Source organism: Salmo trutta, chromosome 20 (genome assembly GCF_901001165.1).
Source record: "Salmo trutta chromosome 20, fSalTru1.1, whole genome shotgun sequence".
NCBI lineage: Eukaryota > Metazoa > Chordata > Actinopteri > Salmoniformes > Salmonidae > Salmo > Salmo trutta.
Window position 1 is genome coordinate 15,596,713 of NC_042976.1, and position 24,433 is coordinate 15,621,145.

Here is a 24,433-nt window from a genome sequence, read left to right on the forward strand (position 1 = left end):
TCCTAGTGCCACATTGTCCTAGTGTCATATTGTCCTAGTATAATTGTCCTAGTGTCATATTGTCCTAGTGTCATATTGTCCTAGTGCCACTTTGTCCTAGTGTCATATTGTCCTAGTGTCATATTGTCCTAGTGCCACATTGTCCTAGTGTCATATTGTCCTAGTGTCATATTGTCCTTAGTGTCACTATTGTCCTAGTGCCATATTTGTCCTAGTGTCATATTGTCCTAGTCATATTGTCCTAGTGTCATATTGTCCTAGTGTCATATTGTCTAGTGTCATATTGTCTAGTGCCATATGTCCTAGTGTCATATTGTCCTAGGTCATATTGTCCTAGTGTCATAATTTCCACGTTAATTGTCCTAGTGTCATATTGTCCTAGTGTCATATTGTCCTCAGTGTCCCACATGTCCTTGTGTCCATATTTGTCCTAGTATAATGTCCTAGTGTCATATTGTCCTAGTGTCATATGTCCCCTAGTATAATTGTCCAAGTGTCATATTGTCCTAGTATACTTGTCCTAGTGTCATATTGTCCTAGTGTCATATTGTCCTATGGCCATATTGTCCTAGTGTCATATTGTCCTAGTGTCATATTGTCCTAGTATAATTGTCCTAGTGTCATATTGTCTAGTATAATTGTCCTAGTCCCATATTGTCCTAGTGTAATTGTCCTAGTATAATTGTCCTAGTGTTCATATTGTCCTAGTGCCACATTGTCCTAGTGCCATATTGTCCTGGTGTTCATATGTCCTGGTGTTCATATTGTCCTGGTGTTCATATTGTCCTGGTGTTCATATTGTCCTGGTGTTCATATTGTCCTAGGCATAATTGTCCTAGTGTCATATTGTCCTAGTGTCACATTGTCCTAGTGTCATATTGTCCTAGTGTCATATTGTCCTAGTGCCATATTGTCCTAGTGTCATATTGTCCTAGTGTCATATTGTCCTAGTATAATTGTCCTAGTGTCATATTGTCCTAGTGTCACATTGTCCTAGTGTCATATTGTCCTAGTGTCATATTGTCCTAGTGTCACATTGTCCTAGTGTCATATTGTCCTAGTATAATTGTCCTAGTGTCATATTGTCCTAGTGTCATATGTCCTAGTATAATTGTCCTAGTGTCATATTGTCCTAGTGTCATATTGTCAGTGCACCATATTGTCCCTAGTGCCATATTGTCCCTAGTATAATTGTCCTAGTGTCATATTGTCCTAGTGTCATATTGTCCTAGTGTCATATTGTCCTAGTGCCATATTGTCCTAGTGTCATATTGTCCAAGTGTCATATTGTCCTAGTGTCATATTGTCCCAAGTGTCATATGTCCTAGTATAATTGTCCTGTGTCAATTGTCCAAGTGTCATATTGTCCTAGTATAATTGTCCTAGTGTCATATTGTCCTAGTGTCATATTGTCCTAGTGTCCATATTGTCCAAGTGTCATATTGTCCTAGTATAATCTGTCTAGTGTCATATTGTCCTAGTGTCATATTGTCCTAGTGTCTATTATCCTAGTGTCATATTGTCAAGTGTCATATTGTCCTAGTATACTTGTCCTAGTGTCATATTGTCCTAGTATAATTGTCCTAGTATTATTGTCCTAGTGTCATATTGTCCTAGTATAATTGTCCTAGTGTCATATTGTCCTAGTATAATTGTCCTAGTGTCATATTGTCCTAGTGTCATATTGTCCTAGTATAATTGTCCTAGTGTCATATTGTCCTAGTGCCACTTTGTCCTAGTGTCATATTGTCCTAGTGTCATATTGTCCTAGTGCCACATTGTCCTAGTGTCATATTGTCCTAGTGTCATATTGTCCTAGTGCCATATTGTCCTAGTGTCATATTGTCCTAGTGTCATATTGTCCTAGTGTCATATTGTCCAAGTATATTGTCCTAGTGTCATATTGTCCTAGTGTCATATTGTCCTAGTGTCATATTGTCCTAGTGTCATATTGTCCTAGTGTCACATTGTCCTTGTGTCATATTGTCCTAGTATAATTGTCCTAGTGTCATATTGTCCTAGTGTCATATTGTCCTAGTATAATTGTCCTAGTGTCATATTGTCCTAGTATACTTGTCCTAGTGTCATATTGTCCTAGTGTCATATTGTCCTATTGCCATATTGTCCTAGTGTCATATTGTCCTAGTGTCATATTGTCCTAATGTCATATTGTCCTAGTATAATTGTCCTAGTGTCATATTGTCCTAGTGCCATATTGTCCTAGTGTCATATTGTCCTAGTGTCATATTGTCCTAGTATAATTGTCCTAGTGTCATATTGTCCTAGTGCCATATTGTCCTAATGTCATATTGTCCTAGTGTCATATTGTCCTAGTATAATTGTCCTAGTGTCATATTGTCCTAGTGTCATATTGTCCTAATGTCATATTGTCCTAGTGTCATATTTTCCTAATGTCATATTGTCCTAGTGTAATTGTCCTAGTGTCATATTGTCCTAGTGTCATATTGTCCTAGTGCCATATTATCCTAGTGTCATATTGTCCTAGTGTCTTATTGTCCTAGTGTCATATTGTCCTAGTATAATTGTCCTAGTGTCATATTGTCCTAGTATAATTGTCCTAGTGTCATATTGTCCTAGTGTCACATTGTCCTAGTATAATTGTCCTAGTGTCATATTGTCCTAGTGTCATATTGTCCTAGTGCCATATTGTCCTAGTGTCATATTGTCCTAGTATAATTGTCCTAGTGTCATATTGTCCTAGTTTAATTGTCCTAGTCCTATATTGTCCTAGTGTCATATTGTCCTAGTATAATTGTCCTAGTGTCATATTGTCCTAGTATAATTGTCCTAGTCCCATATTGTCCTAGTGTCATATTGTCCTAGTATAATGTCCTAGTGTCATATTGCCTAGTGCCACATTGTCCTAGTGCCATATTGTCCTAGTGTCATATTGTCCTAGTGTCATATTGTCCTAGTGCCATATTGTCCTAGTGTCATATTGTCCTAGTGTCATATTGTCCTAGGATAATTGTCCTAGTGTCATATTGTCCTAGTGTCACATTGTCCTAGTGTCATATTGTCCTAGTGTCATATTGTCCTAGTGCCATATTGTCCTAGTGTCATATTGTCCTAGTGTCATATTGTCCTAGTATAATTGTCCTAGTGTCATATTGTCCTAGTGTCACATTGTCCTAGTGTCATATTGTCCTAGTGTCATATTGTCCTAGTGTCACATTGTCCTAGTGTCATATTGTCCTAGTATAATTGTCCTAGTGTCATATTGTCCTAGTGTCATATTGTCCTAGTATAATTGTCCTAGTGTCATATTGTCCTAGTGCCATATTGTCCTAGTGCCATATTGTCCTAGTGTCATATTGTCCTAGTATAATTGTCCTAGTGTCATATTGTCCTAGTATAATTGTCCTAGTGTCATATTGTCCTAGTGTCATATTGTCCTAGTGCCATATTGTCCTAGTGTCATATTGTCCAAGTGTCATATTGTCCTAGTGTCAAATTGTCCAAGTGTCATATTGTCCTAGTATAATTGTCCTAGTGTCATATGTCCAAGTGTCATATTGTCCTAGTATAATTGTCCTAGTGTCATATGTCCTAGTGTCATATTGTCCTAGTGTCATATTGTCCAAGTGTCATATTGTCCTAGTATAATTGTCCTAGTGTCATATTGTCCTAGTGTCATATTGTCCTAGTGTCATATTATCCTAGTGTCATATTGTCCAAGTGTCATATTGTCCAAGTGTCATATTGTCCTAGTGCCACATTGTCCTAGTGTCATATTGTCCTAGTATAATTGTCCTAGTGTCATATTGTCCTAGTGTCATATTGTCCTAGTGCCACTTTGTCCTAGTGTCATATTGTCCTAGTGTCATATTGTCCTAGTGCCACATTGTCCTAGTGTCATATTGTCCTAGTGTCATATTGTCCTAGTGTCATATTGTCCTAGTGCCATATTGTCCTAGTGTCATATTGTCCTAGTGTCATATTGTCCTAGTGTCATATTGTCCAAGTATAATTGTCCTAGTGTCATATTGTCCTAGTGTCATATTGTCCTAGTGTCATATTGTCCTAGTGTCATATTGTCCTAGTGTCACATTGTCCTTGTGTCATATTGTCCTAGTATAATTGTCCTAGTGTCATATTGTCCTAGTGTCATATTGTCCTAGTATAATTGTCCTAGTGTCATATTGTCCTAGTATACTTGTCCTAGTGTCATATTGTCCTAGTGTCATATTGTCCTATTGCCATATTGTCCTAGTGTCATATTGTCCTAGTGTCATATTGTCCTAGTATAATTGTCCTAGTGTCATATTGTCCTAGTATAATTGTCCTAGTCCCATATTGTCCTAGTGTCATATTGTCCTAGTATAATTGTCCTAGTGTCATATTGTCCTAGTGCCACATTGTCCTAGTGCCATATTGTCCTAGTGTCATATTGTCCTAGTGTCATATTGTCCTAGTGCCATATTGTCCTAGTGTCATATTGTCCTAGTGTCATATTGTCCTAGGATAATTGTCCTAGTGTCATATTGTCCTAGTGTCACATTGTCCTAGTGTCATATTGTCCTAGTGTCATATTGTCCTAGTGCCATATTGTCCTAGTGTCATATTGTCCTAGTGTCATATTGTCCTAGTATAATTGTCCTAGTGTCATATTGTCCTAGTGTCACATTGTCCTAGTGTCATATTGTCCTAGTGTCATATTGTCCTAGTGTCACATTGTCCTAGTGTCATATTGTCCTAGTATAATTGTCCTAGTGTCATATTGTCCTAGTGTCATATTGTCCTAGTATAATTGTCCTAGTGTCATATTGTCCTAGTGCCATATTGTCCTAGTGCCATATTGTCCTAGTGCCATATTGTCCTAGTATAATTGTCCTAGTGTCATATTGTCCTAGTGTCATATTGTCCTAGTGTCATATTGTCCTAGTGCCATATTGTCCTAGTGTCATATTGTCCAAGTGTCATATTGTCCTAGTGTCAAATTGTCCAAGTGTCATATTGTCCTAGTATAATTGTCCTAGTGTCATATTGTCCAAGTGTCATATTGTCCTAGTATAATTGTCCTAGTGTCATATTGTCCTAGTGTCATATTGTCCTAGTGTCATATTGTCCAAGTGTCATATTGTCCTAGTATAATTGTCCTAGTGTCATATTGTCCTAGTGTCATATTGTCCTAGTGTCATATTATCCTAGTGTCATATTGTCCAAGTGTCATATTGTCCTAGTATAATTGTCCTAGTGTCATATTGTCCTAGTATAATTGTCCTAGTCCGATATTGTCCTAGTGTCATATTGTCCTAGTATAATTGTCCTAGTGTCATATTGTCCTAGTATAATTGTCCTAGTGTCATATTGTCCTAGTGCCACATTGTCCTAGTGTCATATTGTCCTAGTGTCATATTGTCCTAGTGTCATATTGTCCTAGTGTCATATTGTCCTAGTGCCACTTTGTCCTAGTGTCATATTGTCCTAGTGTCATATTGTCCTAGTGCCACATTGTCCTAGTGTCATATTGTCCTAGTGTCATATTGTCCTAGTGTCATATTGTCCTAGTTGCCATATGTCCTGGTCATATTGTCCTATGCATATTGTCCTAGGTCATATTGTCCAAGTATAATTGTCCTAGTGTCATATTGTCCATAGTCATATGTCCTAGTGTCATATTGTCCTAGTGTCATATTGTCTAGTGTCACTATGTCCTTAGTGTCATATTGTCCTAGGTAACATTGTCACTAGTGTCCATATTGTCCGAGTGTCATATGTCCTAGTATAATTGTCCTAGTGTCATATTGTCCTAGTATACTTGTCCTAGTGTCATATTGTCCTAGTGTCATATTGTCCTATTGCCATATTGTCCTAGTGTCATATTGTCCTAGTGTCATATTGTCCTAGTATAATTGTCCTAGTGTCATATTGTCCTAGTGCCATATTGTCCTAGTGTCATATTGTCCTAGTGTCATATTGTCCTAGTATAATTGTCCTAGTGTCATATTGTCCTAGTGCCATATGTCCTAGGTCATAATTGTCCTAGTGTCATATTGTCCTAGTATAATTGTCCTAGTGTCATATTGTCCTAGTGTCATATTGTCCTAATGTCATATTGTCCTAGTGTCATATTTTCCTAATGTCATATTGTCCTAGTGTAATTGTCCTAGTGTCATATTGTCCTAGTGTCATATTGTCCTAGTGCCATATTATCCTAGTGTCATATTGTCCTAGTGTCTTATTGTCCTAGTGTCATATTGTCCTAGTATAATTGTCCTAGTGTCATATTGTCCTAGTATAATTGTCCTAGTGTCATATTGTCCTAGTGTCACATTGTCCTAGTATAATTGTCCTAGTGTCATATTGTCCTAGTGTCATATTGTCCTAGTGCCATATTGTCCTAGTGTCATATTGTCCTAGTATAATTGTCCTAGTGTCATATTGTCCTAGTTTAATTGTCCTAGTCCTATATTGTCCTAGTGTCATATTGTCCTAGTATAATTGTCCTAGTGTCATATTGTCCTAGTATAATTGTCCTAGTCCCATATTGTCCTAGTGTCATATTGTCCTAGTATAATTGTCCTAGTGTCATATTGTCCTAGTGCCACATTGTCCTAGTGCCATATTGTCCTAGTGTCATATTGTCCTAGTGTCATATTGTCCTAGTGCCATATTGTCCTAGTGTCATATTGTCCTAGTGTCATATTGTCCTAGGATAATTGTCCTAGTGTCATATTGTCCTAGTGTCACATTGTCCTAGTGTCATATTGTCCTAGTGTCATATTGTCCTAGTGCCATATTGTCCTAGTGTCATATTGTCCTAGTGTCATATTGTCCTAGTATAATTGTCCTAGTGTCATATTGTCCTAGTGTCACATTGTCCTAGTGTCATATTGTCCTAGTGTCATATTGTCCTAGTGTCACATTGTCCTAGTGTCATATTGTCCTAGTATAATTGTCCTAGTGTCATATTGTCCTAGTGTCATATTGTCCTAGTATAATTGTCCTAGTGTCATATTGTCCTAGTGCCATATTGTCCTAGTGCCATATTGTCCTAGTGTCATATTGTCCTAGTATAATTGTCCTAGTGTCATATTGTCCTAGTATAATTGTCCTAGTGTCATATTGTCCTAGTGTCATATTGTCCTAGTGCCATATTGTCCTAGTGTCATATTGTCCAAGTGTCATATTGTCCTAGTGTCAAATTGTCCAAGTGTCATATTGTCCTAGTATAATTGTCCTAGTGTCATATTGTCCAAGTGTCATATTGTCCTAGTATAATTGTCCTAGTGTCATATTGTCCTAGTGTCATATTGTCCTAGTGTCATATTGTCCAAGTGTCATATTGTCCTAGTATAATTGTCCTAGTGTCATATTGTCCTAGTGTCATATTGTCCTAGTGTCATATTATCCTAGTGTCATATTGTCCAAGTGTCATATTGTCCTAGTATAATTGTCCTAGTGTCATATTGTCCTAGTATAATTGTCCTAGTCCGATATTGTCCTAGTGTCATATTGTCCTAGTATAATTGTCCTAGTGTCATATTGTCCTAGTATAATTGTCCTAGTGTCATATTGTCCTAGTGCCACATTGTCCTAGTGTCATATTGTCCTAGTATAATTGTCCTAGTGTCATATTGTCCTAGTGTCATATTGTCCTAGTGCCACTTTGTCCTAGTGTCATATTGTCCTAGTGTCATATTGTCCTAGTGCCACATTGTCCTAGTGTCATATTGTCCTAGTGTCATATTGTCCTAGTGTCATATTGTCCTAGTGCCATATTGTCCTAGTGTCATATTGTCCTAGTGTCATATTGTCCAAGTATAATTGTCCTAGTGTCATATTGTCCTAGTGTCACATTGTCCTAGTGTCATATTGTCCTAGTGTCATATTGTCCTAGTGTCATATTGTCCTAGTGTCACATTGTCCTAGTGTCATATTGTCCTAGTATAATTGTCCTAGTGTCATATTGTCCTAGTGTCATATTGTCCTAGTATAATTGTCCTAGTGTCATATTGTCCTAGTGCCATATTGTCCTAGTGCCATGTTGTCCTAGTGCCATATTGTCCTAGTGTCATATTGTCCTAGTGTAGTGTCCTATGTCATAATTGTCCTAGTATATTTCCCGAGTTCATCTGTCCTATATAATTGTTCCTAGTGTCATATTGTTCCTAGTGTCATATTGTCCTAGTGTCATATTGTCCTACGTGCAGATTGTCCTAGTGTCATATTGTCCAAGTGTCTATTGGCCTAGTGTCATATTGTCCAAGTGTCATATTGTCCTAGTATAATTGTCCTAGTGTCATATTGTCCAAGTGTCATATTGTCCTAGTATAATTGTCCTAGTGTCATATTGTCCTAGTGTCATATTGTCCTAGTGTCATATTGTCCAAGCGTCATATTGTCCTAGTATAATTGTCCTAGTGTCATATTGTCCTAGTGTCATATTGTCCTAGTGTCATATTGTCCTAGTGTCATATTGTCCAAGTGTCATATTGTCCTAGTATAATTGTCCTAGTGTCATATTGTCCTAGTATAATTGTCCTAGTCCCATATTGTCCTAGTGTCATATTGTCCTAGTATAATTGTCCTAGTGTCATATTGTCCTAGTATAATTGTCCTAGTGTCATATTGTCCTAGTATAATTGTCCTAGTGTCATATTGTCCTAGTGCCACATTGTCCTAGTGTCATATTGTCCTAGTATAATTGTCCTAGTGTCATATTGTCCTAGTGTCATATTGTCCTAGTGCCACTTTGTCCTAGTGTCATATTGTCCTAGTGTCATATTGTCCTAGTGCCACATTGTCCTAGTGTCATATTGTCCTAGTGTCATATTGTCCTAGTGTCATATTGTCCTTGTGCCATATTGTCCTAGTGTCATATTGTCCTAGTGTCATATTGTCCTAGTGCCATATTGTCCTAGTGTCATATTGTCCAAGTGTCATATTGTCCTAGTGTCATATTGTCCAAGTGTCATATTGTCCTAGTATAATTGTCCTAGTGTCATATTGTCCAAGTGTCATATTGTGCTAGTATAATTGTCCTAGTGTCATATTGTCCTAGTGTCATATTGTCCTAGTGTCATATTGTCCAAGTATCATATTGTCCTAGTATAATTGTCCTAGTGTCATATTGTCCTAGTGTCATATTGTCCTAGTGTCATATTGTCCAAGTGTCATATTGTCCTAGTATAATTGTCCTAGTGTCATATTGTCCTAGTATAATTGTCCTAGTCCCATATTGTCCTAGTGTCATATTGTCCTAGTATAATTGTCCTAGTGTCATATTGTCCTAGTATAATTGTCCTAGTGTCATATTGTCCTAGTATAATTGTCCTAGTGTCATATTGTCCTAGTGCCACATTGTCCTAGTGTCATATTGTCCTAGTATAATTGTCTTAGTGTCATATTGTCCTAGTGTCATATTGTCCTAGTGCCACTTTGTCCTAGTGTCATATTGTCCTAGTGTCATATTGTCCTAGTGCCACATTGTCCTAGTGTCATATTGTCCTAGTGTCATATTGTCCTAGTGTCATATTGTCCTAGTGCCATATTGTCCTAGTGTCATATTGTCCTAGTGCCACATTGTCCTAGTGTCATATTGTCCTAGTGTCATATTGTCCTAGTATAATTGTCCTAGTGCCATATTGTCCTAGTGCCATATTGTCCTAGTGCCATATTGTCCTAGTGTCATATTGTCCTAGTGTCATATTGTCCTAGTGTCATATTGTCCAAGGGTCAAATTGTCCTAGTATAATTGTCCTAGTATAATTGTCCTAGTATAATTGTCCTAGTGTCATATTGTTCTGGTATCATTGTCCTGGTGCCATATTGTCATATTTTCTTTGATGGTTGATTGTCACATGGCTAAAACCACAGTATCAACATCTCAAAGAAGCTCAAACATGAAGCTAAAATCAAAATGTAATCTAAAAGAATGGCAATCTCATTCATGACATGCACTGTATGTACTGTATGTACTGTATGTACTGTATGTACTGTATATACTGTATATACTGTATGTACTGTATGTACTGTATATACTGTATATACTGTATGTACTCTATATACTGTATGTACTGTATGTACTGTATGTACTGTATGGAATGGATTTGTCATTTCCAGGATTATCTCAACAACCCTCAGTGTTTGTTCTTCAAATTCAACTCCTGAAATGTTTTAGTACAGCTCACGTATAGATGCACTGTGACAGTGTGTGTGTCTGTGTGTGAGTGCACATGCTTGTGTGCGTGACCGTGTGTGTGTGTGTTTGCAGACAGTGCTCTATCTCCCAGCTCATTCCCCTGTGTCTCATCTCTGTCCTTTAGGGCCAGTTTCCCGGAGCCTCTCTCTGAATTATGGTGGCTCATACTGCAGCCATGCCGGACGTGAAGGCCCCTCCACCATGTGACTACCCCTCAGCGGGCTGCTCCCCCAGCCAAGGCCACGGCCTCGCAGGCTACACCTGCACCGCTGGTCTCACCATGGATCTGGAGCCCTGCCTCAGCCTCACTGACTTCCCCCTGCCCCAACCCCTCTCTGGCTTCAGAGGCCACAGTGTACCCCCCTACCCGCCCTACCCTGGCCAGTGCCCCTTCATACCCCGGTCTAACAGCAGTGCATTGCTCACTAACCTGGGGCTCCGGTACTGCTCCACCAACAGTGTGCAGCCCCTACCCAGGGGTCCTGACTCTGGGCTGGAGTTAGGGTCAGGCCTGGGGCTGGACCCAGGGCCCTGTTGGAACATGAACCAAGGCTGTGGAACTCGACTCTACCGCAGCATGGAGAACTTGAACTGGAGTAATTCTGTGTCTGAACCAGGCCTCTACTGTTCCCCGTATTGTGCCACCTACAGGGGCAGTGTGGACAGTGGGTTCATCTTCCGCTGCACTGCCACCAGCCACTGGTACGATGGGCCCTCTGAGGGGACAGGGCCCCAGGGCTACGGTCCTGTGAGCCTGGCGTTCTACCCCCACCCCCGCCTGGGGAGGGGTCTGGGGAGGTTGGGTAGGAAGGAGCTGCCCCTCTTCCCCCAGTGGCTGTTCCCCGGCACAGATGACTGGGGGGTGAACGCTACCACCAACGGCAGGAAGGGGCTAAGGGAGAAGCTCCGCCTCCAAAGCGCCCGATCGGCAGCGGAACCCCTGAAGCCTCTTCGACCTCAGGTAACCCCAGGCAGTACCACTCCCATCCTGAGGGGGTGCTCAGAGAGGGACTCATCCCCCCACCAGAGGTACGTTGGGAGACCCCTGTATGTCCGGCACCTCACCAGCCCTGAGGAAATCAAGCAGGAGGTTCTGAGACGCCTTCAGCTCCGGCGGCAGAACAGCACCCCAAACCTGGCCCTCCATGCCTCCCTGGAGGCCCCTCAGACCCCAGACATGGCCATGTCCTTCACCACCGAGTCCATCTCTGTCACTGGAAGTAGTGCTGAGCTCATAGCCGAGCGTAAGAGGCCCCCTATGGGCCGCCTGCACATCCCTACCTTCAAGGAGTTTAAGAGGATGAGACAGAGAGAGGGAGAGAGTGGACAGACAGAGAGCAGTAATGCTACTACAGTAACAACTATAGACCAACAGCCAGAGACTAGTACAGGCAGCCAGAGCCCAGGGACAGGCAGAGACTGTAAGACTCAGACAGCCCCATTGGGACGGCGAGACTCTCAGTCCTCTCAGGAGGAGGAGAGGGAGAGCGAGGAGAGGAGAGGCAGTGAAGAGAGGGAGGAGAGGGGGAGCGGGGAGAGAAGGGGCAGTGAAGAGAGGGAGGAGAGGGGGAGCGGGGAGAGAAGGGGCAATGAAGAGAGGGAGGAGAGGGGGAGTGGGAAGAGGAGAGGCAGTGGAGAGAGGGAGGAGAGGGGGAGCGGGGAGAGGAGAGGCAGTGGAGAGAGGGAGGAGAGGGGGAGTGGGGAGAGGAGAGGCAGCAGGGGAGAGAGGGTGGAGAGGGGGAGTGGGGAGAGGAGAGGCAGCAGTGGAGAGAGGGGGAGCGGGGAGAGGAGAGGCAGCAGTGGAGAGGCCATGCAGAGTGACTCCCCTGTGGCTCCCCCAGCATACAGCAGTGGAGAGGGGAGTGTGATGTTAGTGGAGCTGACTCCCACAGCCAGCACTTTGCACTCATCCTCTCCCATCTTCACTGGCCCTACTCCCCAGCTAAAAGCCAACATTCAGACCACAGTCTCTAACAAAGCTATATGCACAGGCCCTACTCCCCGCTCTCCCCTCCAGCCCTCCAGTAAGACCCAGGGAAAGGGGACCATGTATCATACCCAGGCCCAGGACAGCAGGCCTAATGTGGGGCTCAGTGTGCCTCGGGCCTCCCTGGTCCCCTTCCCTCCACACAGGGAGAGTGCAGAGGGCCCCTCCAGCTGCTGCCCAGCCCTGCTCCTGGACAGTACTGACCTCTCCAGCTATGGAGCCAAGATCTACAAGATGAAGGATGGGTTCATCGGCTCCGCCCTGGACCTCATCAAGAAGAGGTTAGTAAGCAGTTGAAGGTAAAGGTGAAGATGAAGGGGCTGGGGGGAGACCCATCATTCATTGGATCATCAATGGGATTCAGTCGTTACAGTTTGCCTTATTGCTTTGTGGAAGCTACTGTATGTGCTTACTAAGATGAAAGCCAAAGCTAATTGAATTTCAATTGGACCTTAGCCATGTAAAGAGATCATTAACAAGAAAAGAAAACTAGAATATTAAACACTAAATTTACCAGTTAATGTACTTCTAGTTTTCATTTAAGATGGATGCACATGCTTTTGCCAAAAAGCTTGCTTTGTAGCCCGCTTCTGCTCTTTGATGTTAAAATTGGATCCATTGGCGTGTGCTGTAGTGGTTTTCTTCAACGGTGACATTAGTGTTAGTGTTGTTATTGATTTATCACAGCTTATTATGAACAGCTGTTACAGTTAACAGGATTGGCTACCAGAGGAGACTGTTGTGGCTGTGCCAGGGTCTCCCGTCTCCAGTCTGACACATCATCTCCGTAGCAGACCCAACTGGGTTCAAATAGGAATTGTAATCTTTCACATACTTTGAGTGTTTGTCTTGAGCCTGCCTGGAATGCCAGATGGATAGGTTGTGCACTTTTGGGACTATTCATTGCTTCCATTGCGCCAGGGAAGTTCCAACAAGGACGGATAAAGTATTTGAAAGAATTAAAATACAGTTTGAACCCAGGCCTGCTCCATAGGCTCACAGTCACAGGACAGCTGGTTGGCACTTCAGGTTGGCACTGCCACCCTCCTCCTCCCCCTCTCACTGTGGCAGCTGGTTTAGGCATACTGTTTGCTAAACAGATGAAGCCTCCAGTCTGGTGTGGTTAGGCATATCAAGGAGAAATGTAGAGCCTGATTTGGCATCGTTCATAGTCTGACAATGTAGCATTCACTCAGACTCAGACAGGCACGTGTCGCCTCAAGGCCTTCCCACACTGTTCATCGGATTCACTCTTTTACCATTATTACATGTCACACTGTGCGATGTTACCAAATTAAAATCTTGATATCAACCTGGCCAGATTGTACGATTTGCTTCAGTTCTGTTGTCACATTCTGCGATTGGCTTGTGAGGCTATGTCAGCCGACATATGCTTCGTTGACTTACATGCTGACTAGACCACACGCGTGCGTCTGTGTGCACCATCGTACGCATGTTGATTTTGTCCATTCACACCAGACGCGATCAGGACATGCAGGTTGAATTATCAAAATGAACTCTGAACCAACTATATTAATTTGGGGACAGGTCAAATCACATGAAACATTTATGGCAATTTAGCTAGCTAGCTTGCTGTTGCTAGCTCATTTGTCCTGGGATATAAACATTGGGTTGTTATTTTACCTGAAATGCACAAGGTCCTCTGCTCCAACTTTAAGGTGCATTACCACCACCAACGGAACAGGAGTGTGGACCTCAGTTCATCTTTCAATCACCCACGTGGGTATATGCTCCTAAAAGCCAATGAGGAGATGGGAGAGGCAGGACTTGCAGCGCGTCAAGTGTCAAAAATAGAACCAAGTTCTATTTTAGCGCCTGGCTACGCAGACGCTCATTGACGCACGCCAGCAGTTTGGATGAAATGATTGAATAACATGTATGTGTAGATTTATTTTGCAACGTGAGCGGTGTGGTCAGCGTGTTAGGTTACATCAACTGCAGCGGTGTATTTGATCTGTGCATGTTCCAGCACTAGCAGCGCAAGCCTTCCTCTGTGCTTATGTACGAGTGAAGTGAGTTCGGGAAAAACTGAAAGTTTGCATCTTATAAATAAGTTTCACATACAAACTGTATATGTCCGAAATCAGAATCAAATATGCTTCCAAAAAATAACACGGTTGTTGTGGTAGAAAGTTTATTTGGATTTGCGATTTATCGAAATCCCCAAAAGTTGCCTGATTTCAGATGTGTAAACAAGATTATTTGGGAAATCGTTCTTCTTGCCAAGCATGTAACCTCTTAAATCAAACTATTATATGAATCTGACTATTCACATTATTCATATTATTGTATGCATACTCAGAGCTAGCTGTGTTCCTATTGATCAGTCACCGGGATCAGCTCGTGACACCAGACACAATACATGATAAAAGCTCATTTCTGACACTGTCAGAACTTTGTCAGAGCCTACGACCGCACATAGAGCTACTTAATCAGCAGACCTAGAGCCTGTCACATAGAACGAGCCAAGACGTAATGCTACTTAATCAGCAGACCTAGAGCCTGTCACATAGAACGAGCCAAGAAGTAATGCTACTTAATCAGCAGACCTAGAGCCTGTCACATAGAACGAGCCAAGACGTAGTGGTACTTAATCAGCAGACCTAGAGCCTGTCACATAGAACGAGCCAAGACGTAGTGGTACTTAATCAGCAGACCTAGAGCCTGTCACATAGAACGAGCCAAGACGTAGTGGTACTTAATCAGCAGACCTAGAGCCTGTCACATAGAACGAGCCAAGACGTAGTGGTACTTAATCAGCAGACCGAGAGCTTGTCACATAGAACAAGCTAAGACGTCAGAAAATCGTTTACGACCTAAGAATTTGCACACGACGTGGACATTTTGTCTGGGATGGCTAAAACCATACAGTCTATGCGGGCCTTTAGACACGGTTAAGATTTTCTCTGAGACATGTCTGTAGTAGTCTCTTATGGTGTATAACAGGCTCAGGACAAGGTGTAGTATACTAGAGAAGAGTTATAGGATTGTAAGTTTCAGTGGTGACCATGAGAGGAATGGATAGCCTTTTATTCTTCTTTTTCTGTGTCATAAATGGCTCCCTCCCTGACAGTCAGTCAGGCTGCTCCACTGTTCCTCCTTCTGTCACCCATAGATATCACTGTCTGTCACCTTTCACCCATAGATATCACTGTGTCTGTCACCTCTCACCCATATATATCACTGTGTCTGTCACCTCTCACCCATATATATCACTGTGTCTGTCACCTCTTACCCATAGATATCACTGTGTCTGTCACCTCTCACCCATATATATCACTGTGTCTGTCACCTCTCACCCAAAGATATCACTGTGTCTGTCACCTTTCACCCATAGATATCACTATGTCTGTCACCTCTCACCCAAAGATATCACTGTGTCTGTCACCTCTCACCCATAGATATCACTGTGTCTGTCACCTCTCACCCATAGATATCACTGTGTCTGTCACCTCTCACCCATATATATCACTGTGTCTGTCACCTCTTACCCATAGATATCACTGTGTCTGTCACCTCTCACCCATAGATATCACTGTGTCTGTCACCTCTCACCCATAGATATCACTGTGTCTGTCACCTCTCACCCATAGATATCACTGTGTCTGTCACCTCTCACCCATAGATATCACTGTGTCTGTCACCTCTTACCCATAGATATCACTGTGTCTGTCACCTCTCACCCATAGATATCACTGTGTCTGTCACCTCTCACCCATAGATATCACTGTGTCTGTCACTTCTTACCCATAGATATCACTGTGTCTGTCACCTCTCACCCATAAATATCACTGTGTCTGTCACCTCTTACCCATAGATATCACTGTGTCTGTCACCTCTCACCCATAGATATCACTGTGTCTGTCACCTCTCACCCATAGATATCACTGTGTCTGTCACCTCTCACCCATAGATATCACTGTGTCTGTCACCTCTCACCCATAGATATCACTATGTCCGTCACCTCTCACCCATAGATATCACTATGTCTGTCACCTCTCACCCATAGATATCACTGTGTCTGTCACCTCTCACCCATAGATATCACTATGTCCGTCACCTCTCACCCATATATATCACTGTGTCTGTCACCTCTCACCCATAAATATCACTGTGTCTGTCACCTCTCACCCATAGATATCACTGTGTCTGTCACCTCTTACCCATAGATATCACTGTGTCTGTCACCTCTCACCCATAAATATTACTGTGTCTGTCACCTCTTACCCATAGATATCACTGTGTCTGTCACCTCTCACCCATAGATATCACTGTGTCTGTCACCTCTCACCCATAGATATCACTGTGTCTGTCACCTCTCACCCATAGATATCACTGTGTCTGTCACCTCTCACCCATAGATATCACTATGTCCATCACCTCTCACCCATAGATATCACTGTGTCTGTCACCTCTCACCCATATATATCACTGTGTCTGTCACCTCTCACCCATAAATATCACTGTGTCTGTCACCTCTCACCCATAAATATCACTGTGTCTGTCACCTCTCACCCATAAATATCACTGTGTCTGTCACCTCTCACCCATATATATCACTGTGTCTGTCACCTCTCACCCATAAATATCACTGTGTCTGTCACCTCTCACCCATAGATATCACTGTGTCTGTCACCTCTGTCTGCAGAGTCAGACAGTGCTAGGGGTGATGATGGATCATACTGACTGTAGACTGAGTTGCATGATACCACAGACGATATACTGCAGGTGCTAGTTTCGCCAGACAGGAAAGCTGTGTGACACACTTTCAAAAATGACACTCCTCACACATGTCGAACATGGGACCTGGGGACAGAGGACAGGTGACAGAGGACAGGGGACAGAGCACAGGAGAGTGGACAGAAGACAGAGGACAGGGAACAAAGGACAGGGAACGGGGGAAAGAGTACAGGGGACAGAGCACAGGAGAGGGGACAGAAGACAGAGGACAGGGAACAAAGGACAGGGAACGGGGGAAAGAGTACAGGGGACAGAGCACAGGAGAGGGGACAGAAGACAGAGGACAGGGAACAAAGGACAGGGAACAAAGGACAGGGAACGGGGGAAAGAGTACAGGGGACAGCACAGGAGAGGGGACAGAAGACAGAGGACAGGGAACAAAGGACAGGGAACAGGGGAAAGAGTACAGGGGACAGAGCACAGGAGAGTGGACAGAAGACAGAGGACAGGGAACAGAGGACAGGGAACAGGGGAAAGAGTACAGGGGACAGAGCACAGGAGAGTGGACAGAAGACAGAGGACAGGGAACAGAGGACAGGGAACAGGGGAAAGAGTACAGGGGACAGAGCACAGGAGAGTGGACAGAAGACAGAGGACAGGGAACAGAGGACAGGGAACAGGGGAAAGAGTACAGGGGACAGAGCACAGGAGAGGGGACAGAAGACAGAGGACAGGGAACAGAGGACAGGGAACAGAGGACAGGGAACAGGGGAAAGAGTACAGGGGACAGAGCACAGGAGAGGGGACAGAAGACAGAGGACAGGTCCCAGGGGACAGGGGACAGGGGGATGTTTAACAGTTTCTCATCCCCATGCTGCTTATGAATTGCTAGAATTTATGAGGTAGCTATTACCAAGGGGTTTAATACATGTATGTAGGCTATTAAGTTCAAATATACAGTATGTTCATACAATATATTCTTAGTAGGTTTTAATTTGACCTTTAATAGCATCAAGTTGGTCATTAAAAATGTGTAATTTTCTAATGCTATGCATGCACTCCAAGGGTCTAGTTTTAACCAGTCTCAGTCTCTCTTGACTCCACTAAACAAGTCTTTGTGTTAGCGCTCCTCAGTGTCCCATACAGGCTTGCAATCATGATGCTATCGAACTGTGGCTAGTCTGATGGCTTTTTCACCAGGCAATTCCAATGCTATTCCCATGTATTATACTGTAGTATACACCTGATGGGGTGGTGCAGCAGGGATCTATTAACAGGAAGCTCTGGAACACTGCTCTTGGGTGTGCTTAAGCTCTGGGCTCTCTCTTTCCTAATGACAAATACACACGTTATGGTTTTAATGTCCTATTTTCGCCTAACAGGGACTTTCATATTTAAACATCAATAGAGAGATTGATTAGGCCCAGTAATATATTTAGAATATATGGATTCATACAAACATACAGTATATATGATGGCTATACACTGCATTCGGAAGTATTCAGACCCCTTGACTTTTTCCACATTTTGTTACGTTACAGCCTTATTCTAAAAAGGATTACATTTTTCCTCTCACAATACCACATAATGACAAAGCAAAAACAGGTTTTTAGAAATGTTTGCAAAAACCTTAAATATCAAATTTACATAAATATTCAGACCCTTTACTCAGAACTTTGTTGAAGCACCTTTGACAGCGATCACAGCCTCAAGTCCTCTTGGGTATGACGCTACAAGCTTGGTACACCTGTATTTGCGAAGTTTCTTCCATCTTTTCTGCAGATCCTCTCAAGCTCTATCAAGTTGAATGGGGAGCGTTGCTACACAGCTATATTCAGGTCTCTCCAGAAATGTTAGATCGGGTTCAAGTCTGGGCTCTGGCTGGGCCACTCAAGGACATTCAGAGACTTGTCCCGAAGCCTCTCTTGCATTGTCTTGGCTGTGTGCTTAGGGTCATTGTCCTGTTGGAAGGTGTACCTTCTCTCCAGTCTGAGGTCCTGAGCGCTCTGGAGCAGGTTTACATCAAGGATCTCTCTGTACTTTGCTCCGTTCATCTTTGCCTCGATCCTGACAAGTGTCCCAGTCTCTGAAAAACATCTACACAGCATGATGCTACCCCCACCATGCTTCACTGTAGGGATGGTGGCAGGTTTCCTCCAGACGTGACGCTTGGCATTCAGGCCAAAGAGTTCAATCTTGGGATCATCAAACCAGAGTGCTTTTGGTGCCTTTTGGCAAACTCTAAGCGGGCTAGGAGTGGCTTCCGTCTGGCCACTCTACCATAAAGGCCTTATTGGTGGAGATGATTGTCCTTCTGGAAGGTTCTCCCTTCTCCACAGAGGAACTCTGGAGCTCTGTCAGAGTGACCTCCCTGACCAAGGCCCTTCTCCCCCAATTGTTCAGTTTGGCCAGGCGGCCAACTCTAAGAAGAGTCTAGGTGGTTCCAAACTTCTTCCATTTAAGAATGATGCAGGCCACTGTGTTCTTGGGGACCTTCAATGGTGCAGACATTTTCGGGTACTCTTCCCCAGATCTGTGCCTCGACACAATCCTGTCTCGGAGCTCTACGGACAATTCCTTCGACCTCATGGCTTGGTTTTTGCACTGACCTGCACTATCAACTGTGAGACCTTATATAGACAGGTGTGTGCCTTTCCAAATCATGTCCAATCAATTGAATTTACCACAGGTGGACTCCAATCAAGTTGTAGAAACATCTCAAGGATGATCAATGGAAACAAGATGCACCTGAGGTCAATTTCGAGTCTCATAGCAAAGGGTTTGAATACTTAAGTAAATAAGGTATTTCTGTTTTTTATTTGTAATACATTTGCAAAAAGTTCTAAAAACCTCTTTTCGATTTGTCATTATGGGGTATTTTGTGTAGATTGATGAGGAAAAATGTAATCCATTTTAGAATAAGGCTGTAACGTAACAAAATGTGGAAAAAGTCAAGTGGTCTGAAAGCTTTGCGAATGCACTCTATGGCGACTATATACTAATTTCAATGTCACATTGTACCGCAGGCAGGGACATGTGATATACACAGTCTGTAGGCTAATAAATTAAGTTCCAGGGTATTATCCCAAATGCATCACACAGGCGGACAGGTAATATCTGTAAGGAAAGATTTTAATGACAGTTATTCCAACTGGAAGGAAACGCCGGCAGAGGCGTCTGTTTTATTGCCTCTTTCTAAGCTGCGTCGCAAATGGCTCCCTACGCATTCCCTCCATAGTGCAGTACTTTTAACCAGAGCCCTATGGGCCTTGATATAGAGTAGTGCACTATATAGGAAATAGGGTGCCATTTGGGATGCAAACCTAAAGAAGGAGCATGTTCATTATTCCGTGTAGCCCCTGGCACCTGCACCATCTGAAGATTTGCGGGCAGAGTTCTTTTTTGTTGCTTTGTTGCATTTTAAAGACTTCAGAACTACTAGTGAGTGTTGCGAATGGGTAGGTCAATTGGTGTGTGTGTGTGTGTGTGTGTGTGTGTGTGGGTGGCTCAGTTTGGTAGAACATGGCGCTTGATTCCCACGGGGAACCAGTATGAACAGAAAATATAAAAATGTATGCACTCACAACTGTAAATCGCTGACTAAAATGTAAATGTAGAAAGTGTGTGTGCAGATGTGTGTGACGGCAGTGCAGGCAGATGTTCCTCTGGCGGGTCCATGACGAGCTGAGAATGAATGGGTTAGAGAGGGAAACATCAGACAGGTACAGCACAGAGTTGTGTAACATGCCAATTAATAGAGGAGACCTCATGACAGACCAGAGAGAGATGGCAGTAGAGCAGGTTAAATGAGGCTAGAGAGACAAGATTTTTTTAAATAGTGTCATGTGATGACGAAACAAATACACAAGTAAACATGATAAATAATGACTTTCACACATTGATGATTGACAAAAATGATTCAAATCTAGAATATTGATTAGCGTACAATTTACATCCCTGGCCAAATAGCTAGGCTATTTTCGTGTCAGAGAGGAATTTAAATGGATCTTTGGGAAGGAAATTGAGATTTTTGTCCCCATTGTCAGTCAAATGCAGTCAATCACAATGTGACGTGAACCGACGCCATGATTGTGGCAGGCAGACTGGTCTGTTCTCATGTGCATTCTGCAGCTAAATCATATTGTGTGTGTGTGTGTGTGTGTGTGTGTGTGTGTGTGTGTGTGTGTGTGTGTGTGTGTGTGTGTGTGTGTGTGTGTGTGTGTGTAGCTGGTTGGCACACAAAGGAACCAGAGAGACAGACAGACAGATGTATGATGCAGGTAGAGAGAGAGTTGTGCTGAGGGGCGAGGAAGGGAGGCAGCATCCTGCCCTGTGGTCCATGTGCTGTGGGGCGAGGGAGGCAGCATCCTGCCCTGTAGTCCATGTGGTGTGGAGGGAGGCAGCATCCTGCCCTGTAGTCCATGTGGTGTGGAGGGAGGCAGCATCCTGCCCTGTAGTCCATGTGGTGTGGAGGGAGGCAGCATCCTGCCCTGTAGTCCATGTGGTGTGGAGGGAGGCAGCATTCTGCCCTGTAGTCCATGTGGTGTGGGGCGAGGGAGGCAGCATCCTGCCCTGTGGTCCATGTGGTGTGGAGGGAGGCAGCATTCTGCCCTGTAGTCCATGTGGTTTGGGGCGAGGGAGGCAGCATCCTGCCCTGTAGTCCATGTGGTGTGGGGCGAGGGAGGGAGGCAGCATCCTGCCCTGTAGTCCATGTGGTGTGGGGCGAGGGAGAAAGAGGCAGCATCCTGCCCTGTAGTCCATGTGGTGTGGAGGGAGGCAGCATCCTGCCCTGTAGTCCATGTGGTGTGGGGCGAGGGAGGGAGGCAGCATCCTGCCCTGTAGTCCATGTGGTGTGGGGTGGGGTGAGGGAGGGAGGCAGCATTCTGCCTTGTGGTCCATCATCTGTTCCAGGAAATTGAGGTGTTAATGGGAATTGATGCGTCTCATTACCCAGCCCCTGAGTCCCTCTGCCGGGGAGAGAGAGGAGAAGAGAGTGGGGTAAGTCCCTGGAGTGGTGAAGGGGGACAGTGGGAAGGGAGGTGGAGGAAGGGAGGATGAAACTGAATGATATGATGGTGGGACGAGAGTAGAGAAGTGCCAGGAATCATAATTCCATCCTCTCCTGTTCTCTCCTGTCTTCTCCAACACCTCTCGTCATTCCCCCTCTCTCCCCTTTTCTCTCTCACTCTCTCTCTCTCTCTCTCTCTCTCTCTCTCTCTCTCTCTCTCTCTCCTTTTACCTCTCTCTACTATCTCTCTTTCTCCCTTACCCCTCTCCCTCCTCCCTCTGTCTCCAGCTGCAGTGCAGAGATTGCAGCGGCAGAGGCCCCCATCAGGCTATCAGGTGACCAGGACGACAGCGCTAACATCGCTCCCCCACCAGATTTTCAACCCTCCACCGTCTCCATGACAACCGCGACGGCCTGTGGAGAGGAGGCTTGCGACGAGCCTGCAGCAGGAGGAGGAGAAGAACTAGCTGCAGAATGCGTAAGAGGAATCTCTCTCCCTCTCTCTCTCTCTCTCTCTCTCTCTTTCTCTCTACTTCACCACATCATTATTCATTTTCATTTTTGACCCTTTCTCTCTATCTGTCTCTCACTCAATATGCTGGAGACAGTGGTGGGCTGTAGCACGCACACTGACAGGGGCATGTGAGGATGGTTAGGGCAGAACAGAGCGGAACAGAACAGAGGGACTGCGTTTCCAGGCAGGCAGCAGGCAGGAGGCTGCAGACACACACACAGAGCCAGACAGACGTCTGTGATGAGCCCCTGACAACCGCAGGCAGGCAGGCAGGCAGGCAGGCAGGCAGGCAGGCAGGCATGCAGCTCCAGCCGCAGCCTCAGCGTCTTCCTCCCAGCTCAGCTCTGCGTCTGCCTGGGAACAGGACTCAGCAGAGAGGGAGGATTAAAGAGCAGGTTCATGGTGGTAACTGACGGGGCTTCTTCATCTCATCTGTGTGCTGTTCTGCTTGGCTGGCTCGGCTGTCTGTCCTCCTGTCCTCTCTGTGTGAAACGCAGCTACCCAGCTGCTAGCCGTCTGTCGGTAGCTGTCGTTGCATTGTGTTCATTTGTGCAATAATCCAACCAACACGGCTCTGCCTCTGCTGGGGTTGAGGTTACAGCATCAAGCATCACGTATCGACAACCAGGGTAGTTGGGTTTATGGCTGACAGTCCGTCATGTATTTTGTATGAGGAAGGATGCTATAGGTGAGAATGAACGCTAACATCATATATTCCACCACTGCTTTTTGTTCATAGCTCAGTCATTGTTGCTGTTGCATGCACCGGCTTATTTAATGCATGGAGAATGGCAGTGCATTTTTCCAGTCATGGCCAACCGCAATTCATTAATACCCGCATCCAACCGCGTCATTAATTATTCTGTGTGATACCTGAGCCCTAGCTACGTGTCATATTTCCCACCTGTGTCTCGTTGGATATGAAAACATACCCCATAACATGCCCTTAGTTTTCAGCCACAGTCATGTTGTTCATCATACGTAGGTCTGCAGCTATGTGTTGTTTATCAAGCTGATGCTAGGAACCACAGAGTCTAGACGTTAGCAGTTTGGGGGCCGATCGATGATGACCTACCTGTCAATCAATGAGCTGCTGTCATTCAGCTATGTCGATCACTAATGATGCTGAATGAGCGTCTGTAGAGAGGTGAGGGGTCAGGGGGTCACCCTGTCAGTCTGATGACCTTTCACCTGATCTTTAGTTCCATGATGAGACCCACCATGATGTATGCAGGAATAATTTGACTTACACCAATGCAATCCATGCAATCCACCTAGCATTGGTGCCATTGTGTCAGGCCATAATAGACTCATAATGTTGTCTCTAGTATTTGGGGTATTTTCTAAAATCTCAAAGGCTTCCCTAGCATTCCCATTGCATTCCAATGCTTCCCTAGCGTTCCCATTCCATTCCAATGCTTCCCTAGCATTCCCATTCCATTCCAATGCTTCCTTAGCATTCCCATTCCATTCCAATGCTTCCCTAGCATTCCCATTCCATTATAAGGCTTCCCTAGCATTCCTATTCCATCCCAAGGCTTCCCTAGCATTCCTATTCCATCCCACGGCATCACAAGTCATTCCGTGAAGGAAACAGACACAGATATGTGCCCTTAGTCTGTCTGAGTACATACAACATTGACAGCCTCTCAGAGTCAAGGGTATCATATAGATGTCGACCGATTAATCGGCGTGGCCTGGCCGATTAATTAGGGCCGATTTCAAGTTTTCATAACAATCGGTAATCAGCCTTTTTGGACGCCGATTATGGCTGATTACATTGCAATCCACGAGGAGACTGCGTGGCAGGCTGACCACCTGTTACGCGAGTGCAGCATCAAAAGGACCTTGTGGCTGCAAGGAGCCAAGGTAAGTTGCTAGCTAGCATTAAACTTATCTTATAAAAAACAATCAATCTTCACATAATCACTAATTAACTACACAGGGTTGATGATATTACTAGTTTAACTAGCTTGTCCTGCATTGCATATAATCAATGCGGTGCCTGTTATTTTATCATCGAATCACAGTCTACTTCAACTTCGCCAAACGGGT

General features: G+C 44.0%; 1 protein-coding gene across 1 annotated transcript in view; it reads left to right on the top strand.

The window, feature by feature from the left end:
• Positions 1 to 24,433, top strand: part of LOC115155617 (uncharacterized) — a 66,455-nt gene that overhangs the window by 30,819 nt on the left and 11,203 nt on the right. The window contains exons 3-5 of the mRNA XM_029702400.1: positions 10,293 to 11,568; positions 12,061 to 12,436; positions 22,153 to 22,342. Of these exons, the coding sequence (XP_029558260.1) occupies positions 10,323 to 11,568; positions 12,061 to 12,436; positions 22,153 to 22,342 (1,812 nt within the window). The 5' untranslated portion in view covers positions 10,293 to 10,322. The remainder of the gene's footprint in view (positions 1 to 10,292; positions 11,569 to 12,060; positions 12,437 to 22,152; positions 22,343 to 24,433) is intronic.